The sequence below is a fragment of the Phaseolus vulgaris genome, chromosome 7 (genome assembly GCF_000499845.2).
Source record: "Phaseolus vulgaris cultivar G19833 chromosome 7, P. vulgaris v2.0, whole genome shotgun sequence".
Classification (NCBI taxonomy): Eukaryota; Viridiplantae; Streptophyta; class Magnoliopsida; order Fabales; family Fabaceae; genus Phaseolus; species Phaseolus vulgaris.
This window is the reverse complement of record NC_023753.2, coordinates 19241160-19267796: the sequence shown is the minus strand read 5'-3', so window position 1 is coordinate 19267796 and position 26637 is coordinate 19241160. Positions and strand designations below refer to the sequence as shown.

General features: G+C 40.4%; 1 protein-coding gene across 1 annotated transcript in view; it reads right to left on the bottom strand.

Annotated features, from left to right (window-relative positions):
* Positions 1-1745: 1745 nt before the first annotated feature.
* The window catches only part of LOC137829205 (uncharacterized), a 37132-nt gene continuing 12240 nt past the window's right edge, over positions 1746-26637 (bottom strand). The window contains exons 3-8 of the mRNA XM_068636001.1: positions 10320-10501; positions 9896-10195; positions 9674-9793; positions 9354-9478; positions 2959-3399; positions 1746-2403 (exon numbers count right to left, since the gene is read on the bottom strand). Of these exons, the coding sequence (XP_068492102.1) occupies positions 1746-2403; positions 2959-3399; positions 9354-9478; positions 9674-9793; positions 9896-10195; positions 10320-10501 (1826 nt within the window). The remainder of the gene's footprint in view (positions 2404-2958; positions 3400-9353; positions 9479-9673; positions 9794-9895; positions 10196-10319; positions 10502-26637) is intronic.

The following is a 26637-nucleotide window of genomic DNA, read 5'->3' as shown; positions in this document are numbered from 1 at the left end:
GTCAGCTCTGGCATTTTGCTCCCTAGAGACATGCACCAACTCAAATGCGGCGAAGGCTCCCTTCAACACCTCGACATACCTCAAGTATGCGGCCATCTGTGGATCCTTTGCCTGGTACTCCCCTGTTACTTGCCCTGTGACCAATTGTAAGTCACTCTTTGCCAAGAGGCTTTGAGCTCCCATTTCTTTAGCCAAAAGCATCCCAACAATCAACGCCTCATACTCCGCTTGGTTATTGCTTGCTTTGAAGGCGAAGCGTAAAGCTTGCTCGATCAACACTCCATTAGGCCCCTCCAAGATTATCCCAGCGCCACTCCCCTATTGGTTGGAGGACCCATCCATTGAGAGCATCCACTTTGACCCCAACTCTACCTCTTGAGGGTCTCCTCCTGGTGAGAGCTCCGCCACGAAATTAGCATAGACTTGCCCCTTGATGGATCCCCTGGGTTCATACTGGATATCAAACTCCAACAGCTCCACCGCCCAGCGAACCATCCTCCCTGCTACATCTGGCTTCTGAAGTACTTTCTGGATGGGGAGGTTCGTCATCACTACCACTGTGAAACTGTGGAAATAGTGGCGGAGCCTTCTGGCTGAGAACACCACTGCTAGTGCCGCCTTCTCCAGTGATTGGTACCTCAATTCTGGACCTTGCAAGGCCTTGCTCACGAAGTAAATGGGCTTTTGCGCTTGGTCTTGCTCCTGGACCAACACAGAGCTAATGGCCCACTCTGTTATCGCAAAGTATAATCGGAGGGGGACGCCTACTTGTGGCTTGCAAAGCACAGGTGGCGTCGCCAAGTACTCCTTCAACTTGAGGAACGCTGCTTCACACTCATCTGTCCATGCAAAACGGCTATTCCTATTGAGGCATTGGAAGTAGGGGTGGCCCTTCTCCCCTCCAGCAGACACAAATTTTGACAAAGCTGCCATCCTCCCAGTCAATTGCTGAACTTCTTTAACTGATGTTTGGCTTCTCATGGCGATGATAGCTGCACACTTATCGGGGTTCGCCTCTATCCCCCTCTCGGTGAGCATCAACCCCAAGAACTTCCCTGCCTCCACGCCAAAAATGCACTTTTCTGGGTTTAATTTGAGGCGATACTTTGATATGGTAGCAAACACCTCTTCCAGATCCGCTGTGTGCCGCCCTCTTTCGTGTGAAGTTACCACCATGTCATCTACATAGGCCTACACGTTCCTTCCCAACATGGGTGCAAGGACCTTGTCCATTAGCCTATGGTAGGTGGCGCCTGCATTCTTTAGCCCAAATGGCATCACCTTATAACAATAACTGCATGTCTCCGTCATGAATGTTGTTTTACTCTCGTCCCTTGGATGCATCTTGATCTGATTGTAACCTGAGAATGCGTCCAAGAAACTCAGCATCTTACAGCCCGAAGCGCTATCCACCAATGCGTCAATGTTGGGCACGCCTTGTTTAAATCTGTGAAGTCAACGCACATCCTCCACTTCCCATTCGCCTTCTTCACTAGAAATACGTTGGCCAACCACTCAGGGTATTGTATCTCCCTGATGTGCCCGGCACTTAGCAGCTTCTACGTCTCTTCCTTCACGACGAGGCATCGTTCTTCGTTGAACTTCCTCCTTCTCTGTTGCACAGGGCGAACCTTGGCGTCCATGGTAAGATGGTGGTACAAAAAGTCTGGGTCGATGCCTGGCATGTCCACCGCAGTCCACGCGAATGCATCTAGGTGGCGCGAGATCACTGCAGCTACTTCTTCTTATTCTTCCTGGCTTAAGAAGCGTCCTAATTTGAACACTTTACCCCCTATCGGCCTTTTGACTACGTTGTCTACTGGTTGAGGTTGCTCATTCTGCACGTTCTCTGCACGAGACTCATTCATTTGGTCCTCTTCTATAGGCGTCGCCCTATCGGATGCATCGGGCATCACCTCTTTTGACACTTCTTCCATGGGCGAGGCCTCTGAGTATACTTCTTCCATCGGCGAGGAATCACTGCCATTTTCTTCTGTGCACACATCCTTCATAGGCGTCGCCCCTATGGGCATAACCTCAACAGGAGTGGACTCCACGGGCATCGCCTCCTCTGACTCTTCTTCCATGGGCGGGGCGTCACCGTATCTTCCTTCTGTGTGTGCATCTTCTATAGGCGTCGCCCCCGCAGGTATGGTCTCGACAGGCGTGGGCTCCGTGAGCGTCGCCTCTTCCAATGGTTCTAACTCCATTCGCGAATCTGAAACAAGTGGTCGTTCAATCACCATGACCACGCCTCTCTTTGTCTTCAGGCTATTTTCATAGCACTTTCGGGCCTCTTCCTGATCTGTCTTCATTACGATTACTTTGCCACTAAGATCTGGTAGCTTCATCTTCATGTGGCGCGTGGAGGACACTGCCCTTAATCTGTCAGGGCAAGTCTGCCTAACAAAATGTTATAGGCTGAGTTGGCGTTAACCACCAAGTACCGGATGCCCTCGGTGCGCGACGCCGCTCCATCACTGACCTCACATATATCTTACGTTGAGAGGCAGTGGGTCCTCCTCTAGAAAAACCGCCAGAAATGGTGTGCACTTCCCCGTGAGTTGGCATTTCATGCGCTTGACCTTCCTCTGGTGTCGCCTTGGTTGTGGTTGTAGTGGACCCAACGAGATAATCTTTTAGGAAACCAGTCTTCACAAGCTCATCCAACTGATAGCCCAGCGCTAGGCAGTTGTTAATATGGTGCCCGAACGCCTCGTGAAACTCGCACCACGACTCCTTGTGAGGCCCTAGCACCTTGTCAGTCTTCACCGGTGGTCTCAGCCTATCAACTATATTAGGCACAACAACGAGGTCTTTAAGCTCCACCACGAAGTTGGGCCTCAGGGGCCTATTTCCTTCTCTCTTTCCCTCTACTCGTCCCCTGGGCTGGGTCCTCCTTGCCTCGTAGGGGCGCTTTCTGTCTTGGTCCTTCCTCCCTGTTACGGCCTCGTGGACCCTGGCGGGTTGTGCGCGTATATGTTACGGCCTCGTGGACCCTGCGGGTTGTGAAACGCAGTGAGGTGCGCCTTAGGGTCCTCCATCCTTGTGAAGGTTACTTTGGGACCCGTGAATGTGTTGGAGATCGCTGTCTCTAGGATCGCCTGTGAGAATGGCGTTGAGAATTCTCTTGGTGGGGTGGCAGTCTCAGACTCGTCTACGTCACGCCATCCGCGGCGTAATTCCTCGTTGGTGCGGTGGAGCTCATCGTTTCTCACCTGAGATGCTGTGTGATCCGCCTGCATGCGCTCTTGCTCCGCTTTTGATGCCGCCATTGCTTCTTGCAATCCCTGCATCATACCCATGAGTTGCTGCATGGTCATGTCTTCAGTCCTAGCGCGTGCGGGTCTCATTTTCGTGGTTTCTAGAAGCCTTCCTGAGAATCGTGCGACTTGAGAACTGGAATTGGGTTCGAAACTGCAACTGGAACTGAAAAACTGTATGATGGGACTGATGTTTTATATCGGCCCCACGGTGGGCGCCAAATGTTCCCGCCGGTTGACCAGGGTCGTCTTCATGCGTGGCTTGTGCTCGCGAGCTAGGGTGATGTGATTCCAATAGCCATATAGAGAAAGGTTCTTGACCTTCTTAGGAATCACCTTGAGTTGGACATTATAGAGGCACTTTTCTTATAGTTGGATCATTATTCTAAGACAAGAACTCACCAAAAACTAGTACCAAATCCCAAACTCATTTGGATGAACCAATTTTAGTCAAATTGAACCGAACAAAAGAGTAAGAAAAGCAAAGGAACAAGATGAATGGACTGAAATATAAAACTGTCGAACCAAAACTCATAAAAAACAGCAAGAACACCAAACCAAAACTCAAGAACACAAGCTAACAAAAACAATAGAAAGAGAAGAAAGGAAGGAGAAGAGAGTGCTCATGAAGATGGAAGAATGTTGGATGATCTCGCCACTAGAAGTGTGGAATGCTCCTAGATGAGAGTGATGCCGCCACTTGAGGACTCCAATGATCCATCAAGATAAGACTAGAGAAGAAGGCTCAAAGCTCTCCAAAGTTCACTCAAAATTTGAGTAGAGTTTTCTTAGATTAATTCCAATATGAATTTTACAAAGGAAGCACCTCTATTTATAGCCTAAGGTGCTAAAAAATAGGTGGGAAATTTCAAATAAACTCATTTGAAATTCCCACCAAAAACAAGTCACATGGGAGGTGTGACCTTTTTCTACTATGACACCTCCCAAACACTACACCTACACCACTCTCCTAAGTCACATGGGTAATGTGACTTTATTTTACATTTTCACACTCCTTTATTTAATAACCACACCTCTTAAAACTATACAAGAGTATTTCAAAGCTTGGCCTTGCCCCTCATGGGATGGACTTGGGCTCTTTGGGCTTTGGCCTTCTTGGGCTTGGGCTTGGGCTTTGGGCTTGGGCCTCATCTTTATTTTATGTCTTCTTTTAATTTTGAGAAGACTAGAAGGAAGAACTTCAAATGTGAGGGTGGATGTCCTCTTCCTCCATTAATAAAAGCCTCCTTTATTTCATTCTCATCATACTCCTCGAGTTGGAGAGAATTCGTCCACGAATTCTGAATCCCTGCATATAACAAAGTCAGTTTAGTTTTACAATTAAAAGTGGAAGAAAAATGTAAACATGACTTAGCATTTGTAAATAATGGGATTTCTGAAAAGGAGGTTCTATTAATCGACCAAGTTGGAAAAATTTGTTTGGGAATGATGTGATGTTTTGGAAAAAGACCTCTTAAATGGTGACAACCATTAGGAGGTATGAACAAATTATCCCTAACAGTTTTTAACCAAGATGGTGGTGAAATAGGAACCTTGGGTAAGGAAAAAGATAAGGAAGGAAAACACCTTGGAGGTGAAAGGATTAGATCCATGTCAACTTGGCCTTCTTTGTCTTTTTCTTTTTTACTTGTGGTAGGTGGGTGAGGTAGGTCTTGTTTTACCTTTTTTTATCATTAAGATTTGCTTTTGTGGACAATGAAGAGTTATGTGCCCAAAACCTAAACGTTTAAAACATTTGATATTTGAAGGTTGGGTAGGTGACTTAGGATTAGAAGGATTTGTAGTAGAAACTTTCTTTGGAAACATGGTTTGTTTGGAAAAATTGGAAGGACAATTTTGAGTAGACATTTTGTTGGCATCCTTCCTAGAAGAGTTGTAGAAATTATAATCATGAGTATTTTTTAAAGTTGTTTTCAAAAGATAGGATTCTTCCTTGATGGCTTGGCGAAACACTTTCTTTAAAGAAGAGTACTCATTTAATTCTACAATTTCTCTAATATCTCTTCTCAAACCACGTACAAACCATTTTAGCTTTGACTCTTCATTAGCATGCATATTCATTTTAGTCAAAGTTGTTTCAAAATCTTTAATGTATTCTTCTACCATCATATGTCCTTGAGGAAGCCTTTGGAACTTCAACAAGTGTTCCTTCCTAGAAGGAGGAACAAACCTCGCGCGCATACACTCTTTCAAAGCATTCCAAGAAACCACGGGAGGTTTCTTGCGATATATAATGTCCATTACAATTTTATGCCACCATTCTTTGGCATAGCCCAAAAAGGATGAAGAAACTATCCTAAGTTTATCGTCATCTTGGACCCTATACACATGAAAATAATTGTAAACCTTAGTCTCCCAATCTAAATACACATTAGGATCACTATCACCATTAAAACTAGGGACTTTTTTACAAGCAATGTTGAACACTTGGTGATATCTTTGGTCACGGTTATAGCTCTCTTCATGAGAATGATGGTGATGCCTCCTTCTTCTATGTTCTTCTTCACCAAGGACTGAAGCTTTGGAAGGAGAATGCTGTTTGTAAGATGCACCACTTGAATAGCCAGCCATTTGTAATTAAAAAACAGCAAACACACAAAAATAGCAAACAAGTTAAAAATTAGCAAAAAACAGTGATCTTTGGCAATAAAACTGCCGAAGTGAAATGAGGCTGAAAAAAGAGATCACTTTCAAAGAAATAATGTTCTTGCACCAATCTTGAGGCCTTGGAATCCTCAAATGAAATATGTCAAAGCAAGCACACCAATCTCAAGAGCAACCACCACAAAACCAATAAAACAATAAAGACAAACAAGAAAAGGTATAAGCAAGGAAAGGTAATTGCAAAAGGAAAACTATATGTAAGACAAACTCAAAGAGTAAGAATGAAAGACAATCAAGAAAATAAAGAACTCAATGAGAAAAGTAGGCACACAAAAGAATACTTAAGGAAAAGCACTAGAGTAGATGAAGAAAACAAAAATTTAGCTACTGGAAATTTTTTTTTTAATGCAAACTGTGCTTGATATTCACTGATTTAACTGGAATGATGTAGAGCGAACTGGATTATGAAATTTAAACCACAGTAACTTCAAGATGTTAACTCAATAATGGCACTGGAATCAATTAAAAAAAGTAAGCCAATTAATTGAGATAAATTTTTTAAAATCGCTGCCAGATTACCGTATTCTTTTCGGCAGAATTGTACACTTTTTTTATTTTATTTATCATTTTTTGTGTACTTTGAATTTTTGAATGATTCTTTTTTCTATTCTTTTCTAACACTTTGAATATCACAAATCCAGAAATTCAGAATTTTCCAGTGAGTAAATCAATTGCAATAAGGAAAAACAGTAAGCACTTTTTCAGAAACAGAGGAATCCTAATAGGAATAAAAAACAGGATGATGAACTAGCAAAGACATGATAGAAAATGATGTATTGGAACTTGTATAGGTCTAGAATACAAGTATGAACTCAATTCTAAAAAGAAAATGCACAAAGGATCAATATCAATTCAGAAAATTATAGACACTAAAGCAAGAAACAATCAAAACAAGAAAAGTACTACTAGAAGTAATGACAATTATGGAATAACATGACTAAGACAAAACTTGACATGATTACAAAATTAAAAGACACATCACAAATTTTAACAAGTGAAAGGAAGCTTAAGGTAAACTCTAGGAAGGATAATGCCATTCCAAAAGAGCAACCATACTCATAAGAAGAATGAGTGCCATAAACCTTTTGACAAACACTTGGTATAAAAGAAAAACAGCAAGAAAACTCAATTAATTCCTAAAACAGAAACTTAAATTGCAAGAAAAATAAAGAGCTCTTGAAATTAAAGTGCACACAACTCAACAATTAAACAAGAAGAACCTAAGACTCATGATACCACATGATGTGATTCCAATAGCCATATAGAGAAAGGTTCTTGACCTTCTTAGGAATCACCTTGAGTTGGACATTATAGAGGCACTTTTCTTAGAGTTGGATCATTGTTCTCAGACAAGAATTCACCAAAAACTAGTACCAAATCCCAAACTCATTTGGATGAACCAATTTTAGTCAAATTGAACCGAACAAAAGAGTAAGAAAAGCAAAGGAACAAGATGAATGGACTGAAATATAAAACTGCCGAACCAAAACTCATAAAAAACAGCAAGAACACCAAACCAAAACTCAAGAACACAAGCTAACAAAAACAATAGAAAGAGAAGAAAGGAAGGAGAAGAGAGTGCTCATGAAGATGGAAGAATGTTGGATGATCTCGCCACTAGAAGTGTGGAATGCTCCTAGATGAGAGTGATGCCGCCACTTGAGGACTCCAATGATCCATCAAGATAAGACTAGAGAAGAAGGCTCAAAGCTCTCCAAAGGTCACTCAAAATTTGAGTAGAGTTTTCTTAGATTAATTCCAATCTGAATTTTACAAAGGAAGCACCTCTATTTATAGCCTAAGGTGCTGAAAAATAGGTGGGAAATTTCAAATAAACTCATTTGAAATTCTCACGAAAAACAAGTCACATGGGAGGTGTGACCTTTTTCTACTATGACACCTCCCAAAAACTACACCTACACCACTCTCCTAAGTCACATGGATAATGTGACTTTATTTTACATTTTCACACTCCTTTATTTAATAACCACACCTCCTAAAACTATACAAGAGTATTTCAAAGCTTGGCCTTGCCCCTCATGGGATGGACTTGGGCTCTTTGGGCTTTGGCCTTCTTGGGCTTGGGCTTGGGCTTTGGGCTTTGGGCTTGGGCCTCATCTTTATTTTATGTCTTCTTTTAATTTGAGAAGACTAGAAGGAAGAACTTCAAATGTGAGGGTGGATGTCCTCTTCCTCCATTAATAAAAGCCTCCTTTATTTGATTCTCATCATAGGGCACCTTCGTTCTTCTCCGTCTGTGAGTACCTGAAAAGAAGTGAAAAAAGGGGCGCCTCGCGGCCGTTTGCACTCCGACGATCAAGTCAGCTAGCGAGAAACATCAAAAGTGACACACCTCCGTGTCGGAACACCGTGACTGGATGCTCTGAAGGTGGTCGAAAATACTGAGTAACTAATACTGTCTTGCCCTAATTGTCTGTGCGTACAATGGGTGCGCAGCGAAACAACTAGGGTTTTTTGGCTCTGTGTAAACTGTGAGAATTAGGTTAAAACTCGAATCCCGTTTCAAACGTCCCAAGGCCCTTTTTAAACACCTCCCGCATTTAGAGTGCGTTAAAGCGCATTGAAAGCGTATAAAAACATGCCTTGAAACGTTTGAAACTTAACTGAATTAACTCGTACCTTAGCGAACTTTTAGGAAAACCTTGATGTTTTCAGTGCTTATTGCCACGTGTTCTTCTGACTTAATCGCTGCTCTACGCAGAGGGCCTCACAGCGCCGTAACCCAACTTAGGGTTATTCCATTGTGTGAGTCCTTTTTCCTCGAAGTGCCTCTGGCGCAGGGGGTGTCATTCGCCCTGGTAGTGTATCTTCTTTACTCTCGCACCATGCACCTAGCTTGCCCCTGGGTTTGGCCCTCTCATGGGTCATATCTACCCCAGGGGTCTCCCTGAGGTGGCGTGGGTACTTCACGAGTCAGGGTACTCCCCACTAGTACTAGAACTGTGGCCTTGAAGCCACCTTTCTCTTCTCTTTGTTATTGTTTTGAGTTGTCGAGGCCCGAGGCCTCCTGTGTCGTCTCCCCCCCCCCCCCCCGCCTCCCCTCCATGGTCCTTCCCTACCCATGAGCATCAGGGGGGTAACACCGTCGATGTCTTATCTTGGCGACGCCCCAAACGGTCAACTCGTTGACTTTCTTCCTTGGGTCCCTTGAGGGCCCCCACTATTCGTTGACTTTTGACTCTGACTTTGACTTTGGTCCACGTTCGGGGACGGGACGGTACATCAATAATAATTTAACATAAAGTAAATTGAAAATTAGGTAAAGATACTTACATCATAAAAAATTGAATTATATTTATATTGAGCTCCTGATTCCCATATACAAATTCTAATAAATTTGTGTTGTACATCATCAGTGGCAGTTCAGTGTTTATTTGAAAAAACGTTTCATCCCACGGAACTTCAAAAGGTTGATTACCAATATGACTAGCAATTAGACCTAAGGAACTTATAAGATCGTCAACTGGAACCTCACGCTTCTTCTCCGGACTTGGTTTCCGAAAAGGTTTCTACAAGATAAAGAACATTTGTATTAAATTAAATGTAATATATAAATATAAATAAAAAATTAATATAATGAAATGAAATTATTACATGAGGTTCGGGCATAAATCAAATGTCTGAAATGCATCGGCCATAGTGGTTACCTCATCTGAAGGTAGTGGAACACGAGCATCACGTAATCGTACTTTTTCAACTGTTACCTTCGCCACATCAGGGGAGAGAGGAACATTATGTAAGGTGGTGACCTCTTCATAGACTTTTCCAAGGGCCACCACCCGACGAAGCTTGCCGCCCGCTACCAGTAGCTCAAATTCCCTCGTCTGCCCAATGATATGATCCCCTGATGTTGTAGGAGTCGCATAACTCCCCTTTGTGCTCTTGGGAGTGGGACTAACAAGGAGTTAAATCGGCTCAGCACAAACTTGTTGCGATAGAAACTCTTGTCGCATTCGATCATTCTTCTTTCTCATCTCTAGCCACATCAGATCAGTCTCCTTTCTCATCTCCTCCATTAATTCTTCATTTATCTTAGTCTTCATTTGAGTTTCGCTCTCTTTGGAGGAGGAGGATGATTGTCGTTCTGAAACTCCAAAATATAGTTTAATCCCAACCCCTTGTCCAGTTGCACGAACACGACCACAGTGCTCGGGTCGTCCAATTGCTTCAACCAGGATATCATGACGACCTTCAACAACAAATTCACCGTCAGATTCCAAGGAATCCTGCAAGAGACAAAAATCATATAATTAATGCTTTAAAATAAATGAAAATAACTTACAATTTTTTCGATGATAACCCCGGATTGCTCAGAACTTGGTGCACCCGACTTTTTAATTCGGGCCTTACATGGCGAAAAGGTGGTGATGGAGGAGAAGTGACCCCTGTTTCCACATTCTCAGACGATGTCCCCTGTTTAGATTGCTCCTTTTCCACCATCAGTGCTTGCTCAAGTTTTTGATACTCCGAATGAGAAAGTACGTGTGGGGTAACATTTTTCAAAGCTATCTCTTGAGCTTTCTTCCGACGATCTTGTCATAATTGAAATAAACAAAGTGAAGTAAATAAGATAAACTTATTAAAGTTATATAAATAAAAAAAGTTAAATTACTTCACTTACCATCCAAGCCTAATTTTGACGACTTTCTTTAAAAACACGCCATGTCTCTTCATCAATATGTTTGTACTTTAAACATGGATTTTCGTCTTTAAGGTCGCCAAAAACGTATCTTGAAGTCAATCTTGACTTAAAGGTACGAAATTTAAGTCCGATATTGGATATAATCTTTGATTAAAGCGGTTCCACATCATGAATTTCAAAGTTTGCCTGGAAAATAACATCACCAAATTAAAATTAATCAATGAATATTAAAAAGCATTATATCAAAATGTAAAGCTTACCAGAACATCCTCCAAATCATGTTCCGATCGACCTCTGACACCTCACCCCATGAATTAATCAAAATGGAGAGCCTCTCATGAGAACAACTCCAAGATAGCTCATAAACTCATCTGCTTTAGGACCAAAAGCCACTCCAGTGTTGATGTCAATGTCAACACGTGTCTTCTCACCAACAGCACGTCTCAATGCGAGATGCTTCAATCTAGTAGGTCCTCTGTTGCCTCGTCTTGATCGAGGTCTGAGTGGGGTCTGATTGTCATCCATGTCTCTATTAAAAAAATTAGGTAACAAACATTAGTCAATTTGCATCGAATTAAAATAATATAAAAATAATACATAAAATTTTAAATGCTTATTTACGGGTTGCATGTGGGTTGAATGTTCATATGTAAATTCCTTCATTGTGGTCTTTATGGGTTGCATGTACATCATCAAGTACATCGTCATATTTATTAATTATCATTGGTGTGAATGAAAAGGGGTCACCATTTTCAAAATCATTTATGGCCTCCCCTTCTTTTTTTCCCATGTAAAACGACATACCAATGTTCTGACGTAGGATCTTTCACGTAGAAAACTTGAGATGCTTGTTGAACCATTATAAATGGCTCATCTCGATACCCTATCTTTCGAAAGTCCACTAGTGTGAATCCTGATTCATCAATTTTAACCCCACTTTTATAGTCAACCCATTTACACTTGAAAACTGGAACAGAAAACTTAGTGTAGTCAACCTCCCATATCTCTTCTATAAACCCATAGTATGCCATTGATCCAAGTACTGGACATGTATCTTTCAAAGTCGAAAACTGCATTAACTCGACTTCAAGAGTAACACCAGAATTTTGAACTGTACTCTTTTCATCCATGGACTTCGTGTAAAATATACAATTATTCACTTTGTACGTTGTACATGAGATGACATCAAACTTCAATCCAGTAGCCAACCAGGTCAAGGTCTCTGATGCTGTTGAATCCTTGAACACCTCATCTTTAAACCAAGGCATGAAAGTTCTATTATGTTCCATCAAGACCTATTTCTCTACTTGTCTTGGGTTATTTGCCGTCATAATGGCTTTATGAGCTTCTATGTAAGGTATAACTTCATCTGTGTTATTCAATATGTACAAATGTGCTTGCAAGACTTCTGATCGAGATTTGCTTACAATATTCACACCACGTAAACATTTACTTGTAGAACGCCTGCGGTGCCATGAATTAGCTGGAAGATCTATTGGATTTTCTTTTGTCATGTACTCTGAACAAAATTCAATACTTTCTTCAGCTATGTACCTGTCAATCATTGAAGCCTCTGGACGATAATGATTTTTCACATAACCTTTCAAAATTTTCATATACCGCTCAACAGGATACATGCATCTTAAGTACACTGGTCCACACAATCTAACCTCTCTTACCAAATGCACCACTAAATGAACCATGATGTCAAAAAAAGATGGAGGAAAAAACATCTCCAACAAGATAACAACAATTTCATTTTGAAGTTCATCTAGTTTTGATGGATCAATGACTTTACAACAGATGGAAGAGAAGAATGAGCACAAACGGGTTATGGTATGTCTAACATTTTTTGGTAAGATCCCATGGATAGCTACCAGCAACAACTGTTGCATCAAGATGTGGCAATCATGAGACTTCAACCCAATTAACTTCAAATCTTGCATTGACACTAGGCTCTTCACATTTGATGAATGTCCTTGTGGCACTTTCACACCCTTTAGACATTGACAAAAACTAATTTTTTCATCTTCTGACATTGTGTAACAGGCTGGGGGCAAATATGTACGCTTACCCATTTCTATGGGTGTCAACTCGCCGCATATGTTCATCTCAATCAAATCTAAATGAGCATTTAGACCATCCTTCGTCTTCCCGTTAATGTTAAGAAGTGTACCAATTAAGCTATCACACACATTCTTCTCAACATGCATTACATTTATACAATGTCTGACTTCTAACCTCGACCAGTACGAAAGATCAAAGAAGATTTATTTCTTCTTCCAAATGTTTGTCACAGATGACTTTTTTTTGTACTTACCGAAGGTGTGGTCTATGTTATTTACCTTTTCGTAAACCTCAACACCGGTTAATGGACTTGGTGGACCACTAGCCTCTTGGTGTCCATTAAAGGCTTTTTTCAACCTCCGGTAAGGATGATGACTTCTAAGAAACCTCCGATGCTGAAGATATACTATTTTCCTTCCATGTTTCAATTGTTGAGAAGCAGTGTCTTCTTCGCATATTGGACATGCTTTATGACCCTCAACACTATAACCTGATAAGTTACCATATGTTGAAAAGTCATTGATGGTGTAAAATAACATGGCATGAAGCTTGAAAGTTTCATTAGCAAATCCGTCAAATACTTCAACACCTTGGTCCCACATTAACTTCAAATCTTCAATTAGAGGACTTAGATAAACATCAATATCATTCCATGGCTGTTTCGAACCGGATAACATCATAGACAACTATTTTCGCTTCATGCACAATCCCGGAGGTAAGTTGTAAATAACTAGTAAAACAAACCATGAACTATGATTTGTACTCATATTACCAAACAGATTCATTCCGTCTGTAGCTAAACCAAGTCGAATATTTCTTGATTCTTTACCAAACTCTGGAAACTCATCATCAAATTTCTTCCACTGAATAGAATCAGTTGGATGTCGGTACATGCCATCACATTTCCTCTCATCTACATGCCATCTAAGATTCATAACATCGTTTGGGTTTGCAAACAAACGCTTCATCCTTGGAATGATGGGAAGATACCACATAACCTTCATCGGGGTCCATGCTTTTCTATATCTTCAATAGTATCATCATCTTTTTGTTTCAACTTATAACGTGATAACCCACACCTCGGACAACTTTTCAACAATTCAAAATCTTTCCGGTATAATATACAATCATTAGGACATACATGTATCTTTTTATACTCCATACCCATTGGACGAAGAATCTTTTTGGCCTCATAATTACGATTAGGTAGAGTATTTCTCTCTGGAAACATATCCTTCAACAACTGAACCAATTTCGTGAAGCTTTTATCAGTTCATCCATTTATTGCCTTCAAATTCATCAATCATAACACCGCCGACAACCGTGTGAAGTTAGTTGATCCATGATACAATGGAGTCTCTGCATCGCTTGACATACTTCCATATCCATGCGTTTTTGCAAAAGACTCAGCTCCTACATCACGAATCATGTCTTCCAATCGATCATCATCTACATCATCGTGTACTGCTTCATCCATGGTGGACAATTAATTACGGAAACACGTGGTAAATTTAATAATTCACCATGTCATATCCAAGTTGTATAAGATCGAAGAAACCCATCACATAGCAGGCGCTCCCTCATTATATTAGCATCCAGTATCCTTCCATTCAAACAATTAACGCACAGACACCTGATCTTTGCTCCATCATGACCACTATTAATCGCGTTACGTTGTGCAAATTGTATAAATTCTTCTACTTCTCTTTCGTACTCCTCACTTATACGAACATAATTCATCCAATTTCGATCCATTATATATTCTGGAATGGTTAGGATTTTTATATCAGTGTTCTATCTCACGCATTTGCCGAGGGTCGATGATGAGAATCAAAAAGATGTTATCAATAGAAGAAATGGACAAGGGCCAAAGCATTTAAAGTTCTTCTTATTAGTCTTTGCAAAAGATAAGGCCCAAGCCCAAAGCCCAAGCCCAATAAGGCCCAAGCCCAAGAAGCCCAAGTTCAAACCATGAGGGGCAAGGCCAAGCATTAAATAAAAGAGCATCATTTGAATGACTCTTGTAGGAGGTGTGGATATTAAATAAATAGGTGTGAATGTATTAGAGAGAGTCACATTGTCCATGTGACTTAGTAGGGGGTGTAGGTGTAGTTTTAGGAGGTATCATAGTAGAAGAAGGTCACACCTCCCATGTGACTTGTTTTTGGTGGGAATTTCAAATGAGTTTCATTTGAATTTTCCCACCTATTTTTCAGCACCTCTTAGGCTATAAATAAGGTGCTTGGCTTTGTAAAATTCAGATTTTGGAAATGAGAAGTAGAGAGACTATACTCAAATTTAGAGAGAAATTGTGAGTCTTGATTGTCTTCTTCTTCCTTTGCCTTATCTAGTGTGCCAATGGTGAGCTTCAAGTGGCGGCATTCCTTCACTTATCTTGGAACAAGGCTCCAAGTGGCGTGATTGCTTCTCCAAGTCTCAAATCCAGCAAGCTTCACTCCATAAGTCTTCTTTCTTTCATTCCTTTCAATTCCATTCGGTAGTTTCTTAGTTCTTAATGTTTCCTTTCATTAAGAATACGGTAATTGGGCAGCAATTTTGAAACATTTATTTCTCTCAATTGGCTTACTGTTTTTACGTCATTCCAGTGCCATTATTGAGTTAAGACATTGAAGTTTCTGTGGGTAATTTTTCACATTCCAGTTCGCTTTCAATCATTCCAGTTAAATCTGTAAACATAGCACAGTTTGCATTTAAATTTTTTTTTCCAGTAGCTGTTTTCTGTTTTCTTCAATCTACTCTAGCACTTTTCTTTAGGACTCTTTTGGTGTGCCTTCTTTATTCATTGAGTTCTTTATTTTCTTGCTTGTCTTTCATTCATATTCTTTTCCAGTTTGTCATACATTGCTTTCTGTTTTTGGTTTAGTTTTTCTTGTTTATACCTTTTCTTGCTTGTCTTTTTATTCTTCTAAAAGTTTTGTGGAGACTTGTTCTTAAGTAAGTTGGTTTGCTGTGACATTGTTTCATTTGAAGCTCCTCCATTCCACAAGAAAGGCTTGGTTGAGGACAGAATACTTTCTTGGAGTGGCTTGAGTACTTTCTTGGGCATTTTTTTTTTCCAGCAACCTATATCTCACTTTATTTGTCTAACAAGTTTCTTTCACTGTTTTGTTTCTGTTTTTTGTATTTTTTTGATCATGGCTCATTTTTCTAGTGGAGAATCCTCCAAACCTTGCTCACCTCAAAAGGCAGCCCTTTTTGAAGACTTAAAGAATGCCAAGCAATCAAATGCTCACTATCTTGATGTGATAAGACAAATGGAGGCAAGGCTCCAAAGTTTGGAGTTAAGCCGTGAAGAAATCCATCAAAATCGGGAGAGAAGACCTCATCCTCCTCTTCGGCATTCTTCAAGGCATTCCCATTCTTCTCATGGTTATTATGAAGACAATGCACGGCCAAGGCAGCATCACCATGAAGAGAGGCGCCAACATGTGGCTGGCCCTTGTTCTCCTCATGTAAAACTTCCTAGTTTTAGTGGTGAAAGTGATCCCAATGTATACTTAGGATGGTAGGCTAAGGTTGAGCAAATTTTTGTTGTAAATGGGGTTAGAGATGAGCATAGGGTTAGATTAGCTTCTTTAGAATTTTTAGACTATGCCATGCAATGGTGGCATCAATATCTCATGGACATTGACCTACACAAGAGGCCGCCCGTGGTCTCTTGGAACGATTTGAAAGCATGTTTACGCACTAGATTCGTACCCCCACACTTTAGGAAAGACCTAATGTTGAAACTCCAACGGTTTCATCAAGGCACGCTAAGTGTGGATGATTACTTTAAACAACTAGACACACTTTTAATTCGAATTAATATGGATGAGAGTGATGAAGCTAAGATAGTTAGGTTTGTGAGTGGCCTTCGAAGGGATATTCAAGACATGGTAGAGTTACAAGAATATTCTTCTTTGGAAATGTGGTGCACCTTGCTAGTAAAATTGAAAATCAACTTGCAAGGAAAAATGTTTTCAAAAATTCTTCTAAGGATAACTACTACCACTCTTCTTGGAAAAATAAAAATAATTCTTTTTCAAATATCCCTTCTAAGGACTCTACTTTCAAACCTAGAGAGTCTAAGCCTTCCACTTCCAATTCTAGGCCTAAATCACCACCTAAATCGTCTAGTAAGAAGTGTTTTAAATGCTTAAGCTATGGACATATTGCTTCTAATTGCCCTTCTAAACGAGCTATGTATATGCATGATGGGGTAGATGGTAGTGAGCATGAGTCTGAATCTTCTAGACATTCCTAACCTTCTAGATCCCCAAGTGAGAGTGAGAGTGAAAGCCCACATGAGGGTGACCTATTAGTAATAAGACGCATGCTTGGACAAGTTTTGAAACCTTTTGATGAAACTCAAAGAGAAAATATTTTTCATTCAAGGTGTCTTGTTAATGATAGGGTATGCTCTTTAATTGGGGATGGGGGGAGTTGTGCTAATGTGGCAAGCACAAGAGTGGTAGACAAACTTGGATTGCCTACCATCTCTCATGCCAAGCCCTACAAGTTACAATGGTTGAGTGAGGTGGGTGAGTTAGTGGTGAACAAGCAAGTCCTCATTACATTCTCCATTGGTAAATATAAAGATGAGGTCTTGTGTGATGTTGTTCCAATGGAAGCTACGCATATACTTTTAGGTAGGCCATGGCAATTTGATAGAAAAGTTTTTCATGATGGCTTTACCAACAAAATTTCTTTTAACTTCCATGGGCACAAAGTCATTCTTAAGTCTCTCTTTCCAAAGGAAGTTCATGAGGACCAAGTTAAAATGAGAGAAAAGAGAGAGAAAGAAAATGATATAAAAAATTCCAAGACAAGCCTTCTCATGTCCACACAACAAGTTAAAAAGGTAATAGTTACTCAAAAGCCTATTTTTTTTAGCTATTCCTATGACTATTGAATGTGATTCGGCTAAGGATAGTCCCACATGTTTGTACAATTTGGTAAAAGAATATGAAGATATGTTTCAAGATCCTCCTAAAGGCTTACCACCTCTAAAAGGGATTGAACACCAAATAGACTTCATGCCCGGGGTTTCTTTACCAAATAACCCTGCATATAGGACCAATCCCAAAGAAACTAAAAGAGAAAATGAAAAAACAAATGAAGTACATGATAAACCGAATCATAATACCTTCTCAACTAATTCGATTTTGTAGACTCGTGTTACGCCTACAAGGTATCCTTCTTCTTTGTCTTGTTCATTACCCAAGGTTCCTACTTATACACCATATTGGATGAAGAATGTTAAGGATGATTTTTTCATACCTTCTAGTTTTCCAAATAATATCATTTCTAAACAATCTTTTCCAACATGGGCTATGTATAGGACATCTTTTTTCTGAACTCCCACCATTTCAACGTACTAAGTCATGTTTGCCTATTTCTTCTTGTATTCTCTTATCTAATTGCAAACTAACTTTGTTTTATGCAGGAGTACTGAATTTGTGGACGAATTCTCTCCAACTTGGGGAGTATGATGAGAATCAAAAAGATGTTATCAATAGAAGAAATGGACAAGGGCCAAAGCATTTAAAGTTCTTCTTATTAGTCTTTGCAAAAGATAAGGCCCAAGCCCAAAGCTCAAGCCCAATAAGGCCCAAGCCCAAGAAGCCCAAGTCCAAACCATGAGGGGCAAGGCCAAGCATTAAATAAAAGAGCATCATTTGAATGACTCTGGTAGGAGGTGTGGATATTATATAAATAGGTGTGAATGTATTAGAGAGAGTCACATTGTCCATGTGACTTAGTAGGGGGTGTAGGTGTAGTTTTAGGAGGTGTCATAGTAGAAGAAGGTCACACCTCCCATGTGACTTGTTTTTTGTGGGAATTTCAAATGACCTTCATTTGAATTTTGCCACCTATTTTTCAGCACCTCTTAGGCTATAAATAAGGTGCTTGCCTTTGTATAATTCAGATTTTGGAAATGAGAAGTAGAGAGACTATACTCAAATTTAGAGTGAAATTGTGAGTCTTGATTGTCTTCTTCTTCCTTTGCCTTATCTTGTGTGCCAATGGTGAGCTTCAAGTGGCGGCATTCCTTCACTTATCTTGGAACAAGGCTCCAAGTGGCGTGATTGCTTCTCCAAGTCTCAAATCCAGCAAGCTTCACTCCATAAGTCTTCTTTCTTTCATTCCTTTCAATTCCATTCGGTAGTTTCTTAGTTCTTAATGTTTCCTTTCATTTCCATCGTTTACATTTGTGTTTTCCAGCTTTGTATTCATTTTATGTTCGGTGCAGTAGCTTTACCCTTCAATTTCTGTTGGGTTTTTAATTGTTGTTCTTCTTTCCTTGTTGTTGATTCCATTTGACAATATATGGACTTCCATATGAGCTTTGGTTTGGTGCAAAGTCTTGGTGAGTTCTTGAACTAGAACATTGATCCAATTCTAAGTAAAGTGCCATTTCATGACCAACTCAAGTTGCTCCTAAGAATGTCAAAGAATCATGTATTCTTATTATTGCATTCACATCAGTCGAACACCCTCATACTCAATACCAGAACGTATTATTGCCAAATATAACATATAAAGTAACAACTAACTACTAAATAATATAAATTTTAATATAAATTACATAATACATAAAAAAGAACAAATTCAAAATATAATAAGTACTAATACTAAATAATATAAATTTTAAAAAATACAAATTATAATACATAAAAAACATACAAATTCAAAATATAATAAATACTAAATAATATAAAATTTAAAATATACAAATTATAATACATAAAAAAAAATTCAAAAAAATGCAAAAAAAATTAAAATTTAAAACAGCATACACCAACCTTGTGCGTGAACCAAAGTTGGTGGTGAAGAGTGGTAGGGGAGCAAGAGCAACAGCGGCAGCAGCGGAAGTGGTGGCAGAGCAGCGACGGAGAGCCAATGGAACAATACCTTCGACCACCAATGCAAGGAAACGAAAGCCATTAAAAAATAGACATTTGTGAAGATTGAGAGGAAGAAAGCGATTCAAAAACTTACAAACTTATAACGAAAGAGATGAACTTCTTACGCCAACGCAAACGAGAGGCAAACGAAAAGGATGAACAGCGCAAACAAAAAGCAAGAACAGAAAGAAACTACGAAAGTGGTGATGCACGTAAAAAAATTAAGGGTAAAAAGCATTTACAAATGCGGCTAAACATAAAAACCGCATTTGTAAATCAAGCGTTTTGATATACAAATGCGGCTATACGAAAGCCGCATTTGTAAATCAAAACGTTTTGATTCACAAATGCGGCTATACAAACAGTCGCATTTGTAAATCAAAGCGTTTGATTTACAAATGCGGCTATACACACAACCTCATTTGTAAATCAAAGCGTTTGATTTACAAATGCGGTTTTTATGTTTAGCCACATTTGTAAATCAAATTAATTTAAAAAATGCCACTGCATTTTTTACGAATGCGTTTAAGCGCAAAGCCGCACTAAATAAAGAGCGCTCTTTTTCTTCATTTTGCACTAGTGCACAAGTCCCCCAGTCTCGAGATGTAACTTTTTTTAGCGAAGAGACTTAGTGATCGCGCTGGGCGACCTACGTGGCATTAGGTAACGGGCATGAACAGTACACCGAAGTGACATCTCACCATCAGCATACACGTGTCAAGATCAACGGCTGGGACTTGTTGGCACTCGAACTTCTTCGTGCACTATTCAAACCCTTTAACTCTTACGCTTTCCCCACTGTTTCATTACTTCACTTACGCAAACCTTTCTCTTAGCATTTCTACGGAAAACGCTCTCTTCTCTTTCTTCGAAAACTCAAAACCCTCGAACCTCCATATTCAAAGGTATGATTTTTACTCATCGATTACTTCGCTATTTATGATTTCGTTGCTTGTAACATGCTTATAATTGCCTGGGACTGTTTATGATTCCTGCATTTCTCCACACATTCAATTCTTTTGTTCATGTCTCGAGTCTCTATTTTTCTGGTTTTCTCTAGTTTCGTCAAGTTACGCCACCTCTTCCTCTAAAGTTTCTATTTTTCTTTTTCTTTTTAGATTTCTTATCTAAGATGACCCATCAGGAAGCCACCCCAACTCTTCCTTATGGCTCTAGTTCAGTCTCGTCACCATCCCCTGTTCCATCTTCTTCGCCAATTCCCCCTCCTTACGCCTCACTTTATAGGTCCCTGTATCGCTAGGCACCGGAGGATCTTCTAGAGGAGACGTCTACCTTTACCTCCCTTGCGAGCATAGCCAATTACAGGAAAAAAAAACCTGCAACAAGTCGCACGTCTTTGGCAAAGACCATGATAAGTTTGTGAGGATTGTGGCTTGTCGTGAAGGTGAGCCGGTGTGTGCTGACAAATCCTCAAACCCCGAGGGCCCCTTCTGCTTCGTTTACTCCACCACCTTTCGAAGGCTCCGACTTCGGATACCTTTCACTCCCTTCGAGCGCGCGCTCCTGACCGAAGTGAACGTCGCCCCCGCCCAACTGCATCCCAACAGTTGGGCGTTCGTGAGGGCCTTTGTCATTCTTTGCCACAGTCTCGGCCATACGCCGCCAGTGGACATTTTCCTCTACTTCTTCGAAGCCAAAAACCCTGGGAAGAAGTTGTGGGTTAGCTTCAACGGTGTTGCTGGGAGGGTGCTCCTAACTCTCTTCCAGCAATCCTACAAGGGACTCAAGAAGAACTTCTTCAAGGTCCGGAGCAATCAGAGGTTTGCTCTTTCTCCTTCCAAATCTAGAGTTTGTCATATAATCCTAAAAAGTAACAATCTTACTAAGTTATTTCACAATAATAAAAGTATGAAAACTAGTAATACACACACCTATTAGGAATTTATGTTTTGATCACTCCTAAAAAAGTGTTATCGATGAGAAAGACAACATCTCATGCATATCTAGAGAGTCATCATCGTGAGTTATGTGCATGCATGATTTTTTCCCTTCAGATGGATCATTAACATAAAATATTTGTGTTGGTTGATGTATCAGAATAAATGATTTTTTTGTATAACCCATCTTGTTTAGATCCACCAAAGTAAACTCGTAGTCATTCGTCCTCACACTTGTATTACGTGCACACGTGTATGCGTGCGTGTGAAGTATAAAATTGTTGTGATGTGTGGTTGAGGATGTATGGTGAATAAAATGTTTACCAAAGAGATAACGCTATGTAATGTGACTCTACTATTTACTACAATCACATAAACTATGACAAAGAGTGATCAAAGTCGAGAGATGTTTTTATGACTTAGTTTGTACTATGAAAAAACAAACTCTCTTATAAGTTATAGGAATTTACCTTAATAGATGAGGGGATAATGTTCCATGTCTCTTGCTAGTATCAAAGACAACATGATGGATTTGTGTCTCCTTTCTTGCGATTTTTGTTGATGAATGCGAAAGTTCCATGGATTGATGGTGGAACAAGGCTCTCCTAAGAGTGATGTTAGCCTTGGAGGTGCATGAGAAGTATGATTTGAGAGAGGTGAGGCCTACTCTTCTTGGAGGTGCAATTTCGGAAGATTAAAAGCCTAATTCCTAAGAGGTTTAGGCAAAGAGTGAGAATGGCTCAAATTTGGCAGCATTTCACTAATGAATTAATCTTGTGAAAACATGAGGTAGGCTCCTCCTTTTATAGCCAAGGAGGACCGGAAATGAATAGCTAAATTAGAAGGAAATTCAAACCTAATGAAATGCAAATTGGCGCCTAATGGAAGCACACATGGCAAGCGTGACAAGGTGTGTCTCATGTGATTCTTTTAGGCCTAAAGTGACCGGCCTTAGTTAGATTAAGAGTTTGATGTGATTCCAATAGCAAAGAAGAGAATGATTCTTGACATCCTTAGGAATCAACTTGAGTTGGAAAATAGTTAGGCACTTTTTCTTAGAATTGGATCAATGTTCTAAGTCAAGAACTCACCAAAACTAGCACCAAATCCAAACTCATATGAAAGTTCCACATATTGTCAAATTGAACCAATTAAAGTGGAAGAAAAGGAAAATGCACCGAACATATTACTTAAGAATTCAAATGAACCGAACATAAGAGCTAGAAAAGCAAAGGAACAAGATGAATGGACAGAAATATAAAAAGACCGAACCAAAACCCACAAAACAGCAAGAACACCGAACAGAATTTCAAGGAATCAAGCTAAAACAAGAACAATTGAAAGAGAAGGAAGGAAGGAGAGGAGAAAGCTCATGAAGATGGATGTATGGTTGGATGATCACGCCACTAGGAGGATGGAGACTCCAAGATAAGTGTGCAAGCCGCCACTTGAGGTAACCATGGAACCATCAAGATAAGACTAGTGAAGAAGGCACAAAGCTCTCCAATGCTCTCTCAAAAATTGAGTATAGTTTCTCTAATTAAAATTCAAATATGAAATGTACAAGGGCAGCACCTATATTTATAGCCTAAAGGTGCTGAAAATAAAACTAAGAGAATTCAAAATTCCCTCATAAAAGAAGCTACAACCGGCACCTAAAACAAGACATGAGGAAGGTGTGATCCCTTCTCTCACTTTGGCACCTCCTTATTTACTCCTACACCTATCTACTAACACACCCCCCTCCTAAAGCTCCTAACTAAAGACTAAAAGATGCTATAACAATAGAGGTTTCTAATGTTTCCCTCTAAGCACCTTCAACCAAAGAAATTACAAAAAGAGAAAATAATTGTCCCCTAGCTCCTAAAGCTTTGAACATGCTTCTTGTAAGCCTTTGAGGTGGGCTTTGTCCTCCATTTGCGCCTCTACCTCTTCTTGATCTTGTTGATTGGCCTCCATGTCCACTTGAGCTTGATCTCCATCATACTCCCCGAGTTGGAGAGAATTCGACCACGAATTCTGGAGACCTACAGAAAAAGGAGTTAGATCGCTGACATTAAAAGTATGACTACCTAAGAATGTATCAGGCATATCTAACTCATAAGCATTGTCATTAATCCTCTTGAGGATTTGGAAAGGTCCATCCCCTCGAGGCATTAGTTTGGACTTCCTTTGAGTAGGAAAACGATCCTTCCTCAAGTGAAGCCAAACCCAATCGCCCTCATCAAACAACATTGCTTTTCTCCTTTTATTGGCAAGTTCAGCATACTTGCCAACCTTCTTCTCAATTCTCTTCTTGATGTCTTTATGCAAAGTTTTCACAAAAGAAGCCTTTTCATCCCCATCTTTGCACAAGACATCTCCAAGAAGGGGAATAGGAAGAAGATCAAGAGGTGTTAGGGGGTTAAACCCATATACAACCTCAAAAGGAGAATGTGAGGTGGTATAATTTACTACACGATTATATGTAAACTCAACATGGGGTAGTAAATTCTCCCACACTCTAGGATTCCCCGAAATAAAACACCTCAATAGTTGTCCCAAAGTTCGATTCACCACTTCGGTTTGACCATCAGTTTGTGGGTGGCAAGTGGTAGAAAATAAAAGCTTAGTCCCAAGCTTGCCCCACAAGGTCTTGCAAAAGTGACTCAAGAACTTGGGATCTCTATCGGACACTATAGATCTAGGAATCCCATGCAAGCGAACCACTTCTTGGAAGAAGAGGTTTGCAATGTGGCATGCATCATCCACTTTGTGGCAAGGAACAAAGTGAGTCATCTTTGAAAAACGATCCACTACCACAAAAATGGAGTCCTTTCCCTTTGATGTCTTGGGTAAGCCTAAGATGAAATCCATAGATATATCTACCCAAGGCATTGAAGGGATAGGAAGAGGAGTCTATAGACCATGGGAATGCATCTTAGACTTAGCTTTGTGGCAAGCTATGCATTTATCACACAAACTATGAACATGTTTATGCATATGAGGCCAAATGAAATGTTCATGCAACACATCCAAAGTTTTAGCTATCCCAAAATGTCCCATTAAACCCCCCTCATGAGCTTCTCTAACAAGAGATAATCTAATAGAGCATTGAGGAACACAAAGACGTTTTCCTTTAAAAAGAGAGCCATCTTGTATAAAAATATCTTTGTGTCCTCCCTTAAGACACTCTTGATAGATGAGAGAAAAATCAAGGTCACCATGATAGAATTCCTTAATGTGATCAAAACCAAGATATTGAGAGCTTAAAAGATTTAGCAAAGTGTATCTTCTAGAAAGAGCATCCGCCACAATATTTACTTTGCCTTGCTTGTGTTTGATCACATAAGGAAATTGCTCAATGAATTCCACCCACTTAGCATGCCTCTTGTTAAGCTTGTTTTGGCTTTTCAAATATTTAAGAGATTCATGATCACTATGTGTCACAAACTCTTTGGGAAAAAGGTAGTGTTGCCAAGTAAACAAAGCCCTAACAAGTGCATATAATTCTTTATCATAGGTGGAATAATTGAGATGACTTCCCTTCAATTTCTCACTAAAGTAGGCTATGGGGTGGCCCTCTTGAAGGAGAACAGCCCCAATACCTATGCTTGAAGCATCACACTCAATCTCAAATGTCTTAGTGAAATTAGGAAGGGCCAAGATGGGAGCATTAATCAATTTTTCTTTCAAAGTTTCAAAAGCTTTTTGTTGTGCTTCTCCCCATTGAAAGACCACATCCTTTTTCACTATGTCATTGATTGGTGCGGCAATGGTACCAAAGTTTGGGACAAATCTTCTATAGAAAGAAGCAAGCCCATGAAAACTTTGGACCTCATTCAAAGATTTCGGTGTAGGCCAATTTTGAATGGCCACCACCTTTGTTTTGTCCACATGGACCCCTTTACAACTTATAACAAACCCTAGGAATTCTATATGATCAAGAGCAAACATACATTTAGCAAGGTTAGCATACAAATGTTCCTTCCTAAGGGTTTCCAAAACTTGCTTAACATGCAACCTATGGTCATTCAAAGATAAGCTATAAATGAGAATGTCATCAAAGTAAACCACAACAAACTTACCAATGAAAGGTCTAAGAACATGATGCATGAGGCGCATGAAGGTACTTGGTGCATTAGTTAAACCAAAAGGCATAACTAACCACTCATATAAACCAAAGTTGGTCTTAAAAGCCGTCTTCCATTCATCACCCGGTTTGATACGGATTTGATTGTAGCCGCTTTTAAGACTGGCAAGTAGAGTACTCCGCGCTTTGGCAAGTAGAGTACTCCGCGCGGGGTACTGCTGGCCAAAGCTGAAGGAAGACTGCATAAGGTTTGCTCAGCGTTGCAAACAGTGTCAACTGCATGCAGACTGGCACAAGGCACCCCCTGAGGAGTTGAGGTCCATCCATAGCACGTGGCCATTCCATACATTGGGGATTGACATCCTAGGACCCTTTCCCCTGGCGATAAGGCAGATGAAGTTCCTCATCGTGGCCATCGAGTATTTCACCAAGTGGGTGGAGGCAGAGCCAGTCGCACACATCACCGCACAGAAAGTCGAGCACTTCGTCTGGAAGAACATTGTCTGCCGCTTCGGAATACCCAAGAGGCTGGTCTCCGACAATGGCACCCAGTTCACAAGTCATCAGCAGAGAAAGATGTGTGAAGAGTTAAAGATACAACAGGTTTTCGCTTCAGTGGAACACCCACAAACCAATGGGCAGGTGGAGTCAGCAAATCGAGTACTGCTCAGGGGGCTGAAGCGAAGACTAGACAAGGCCAAAGGAGGCTGGGCAGAGGAGGTCCCCAGAATTGTATGGTCTTATCACACCACCCCACAGTCCAGCACCCATGAGACACCCTTCAGCCTTGTCTATGGGACAGACGCCATGATTCCTGTGGAGATACAGGAGAGCTCCCCCAGATTCTTGAACTTCGTTGCTGAAGAGTCCAATGAAGAGCGTAAGGTGAATCTGGACCTGCTCGACAAAGAGCGAGAAGAGGCCAGAGTCAGTGCTGAAGTCGTGAAGAGAAGAGTAGAGCGGAGGCACAACTCTAAAGTGAGGCCCAGGCGCTTCCAGGAAGGTGATCTGGTGATGAGAAAGGCGCATCAGAATGACATGCAGAACAAGTTGTCCCCGAAGTGGACAGGCCCGTACA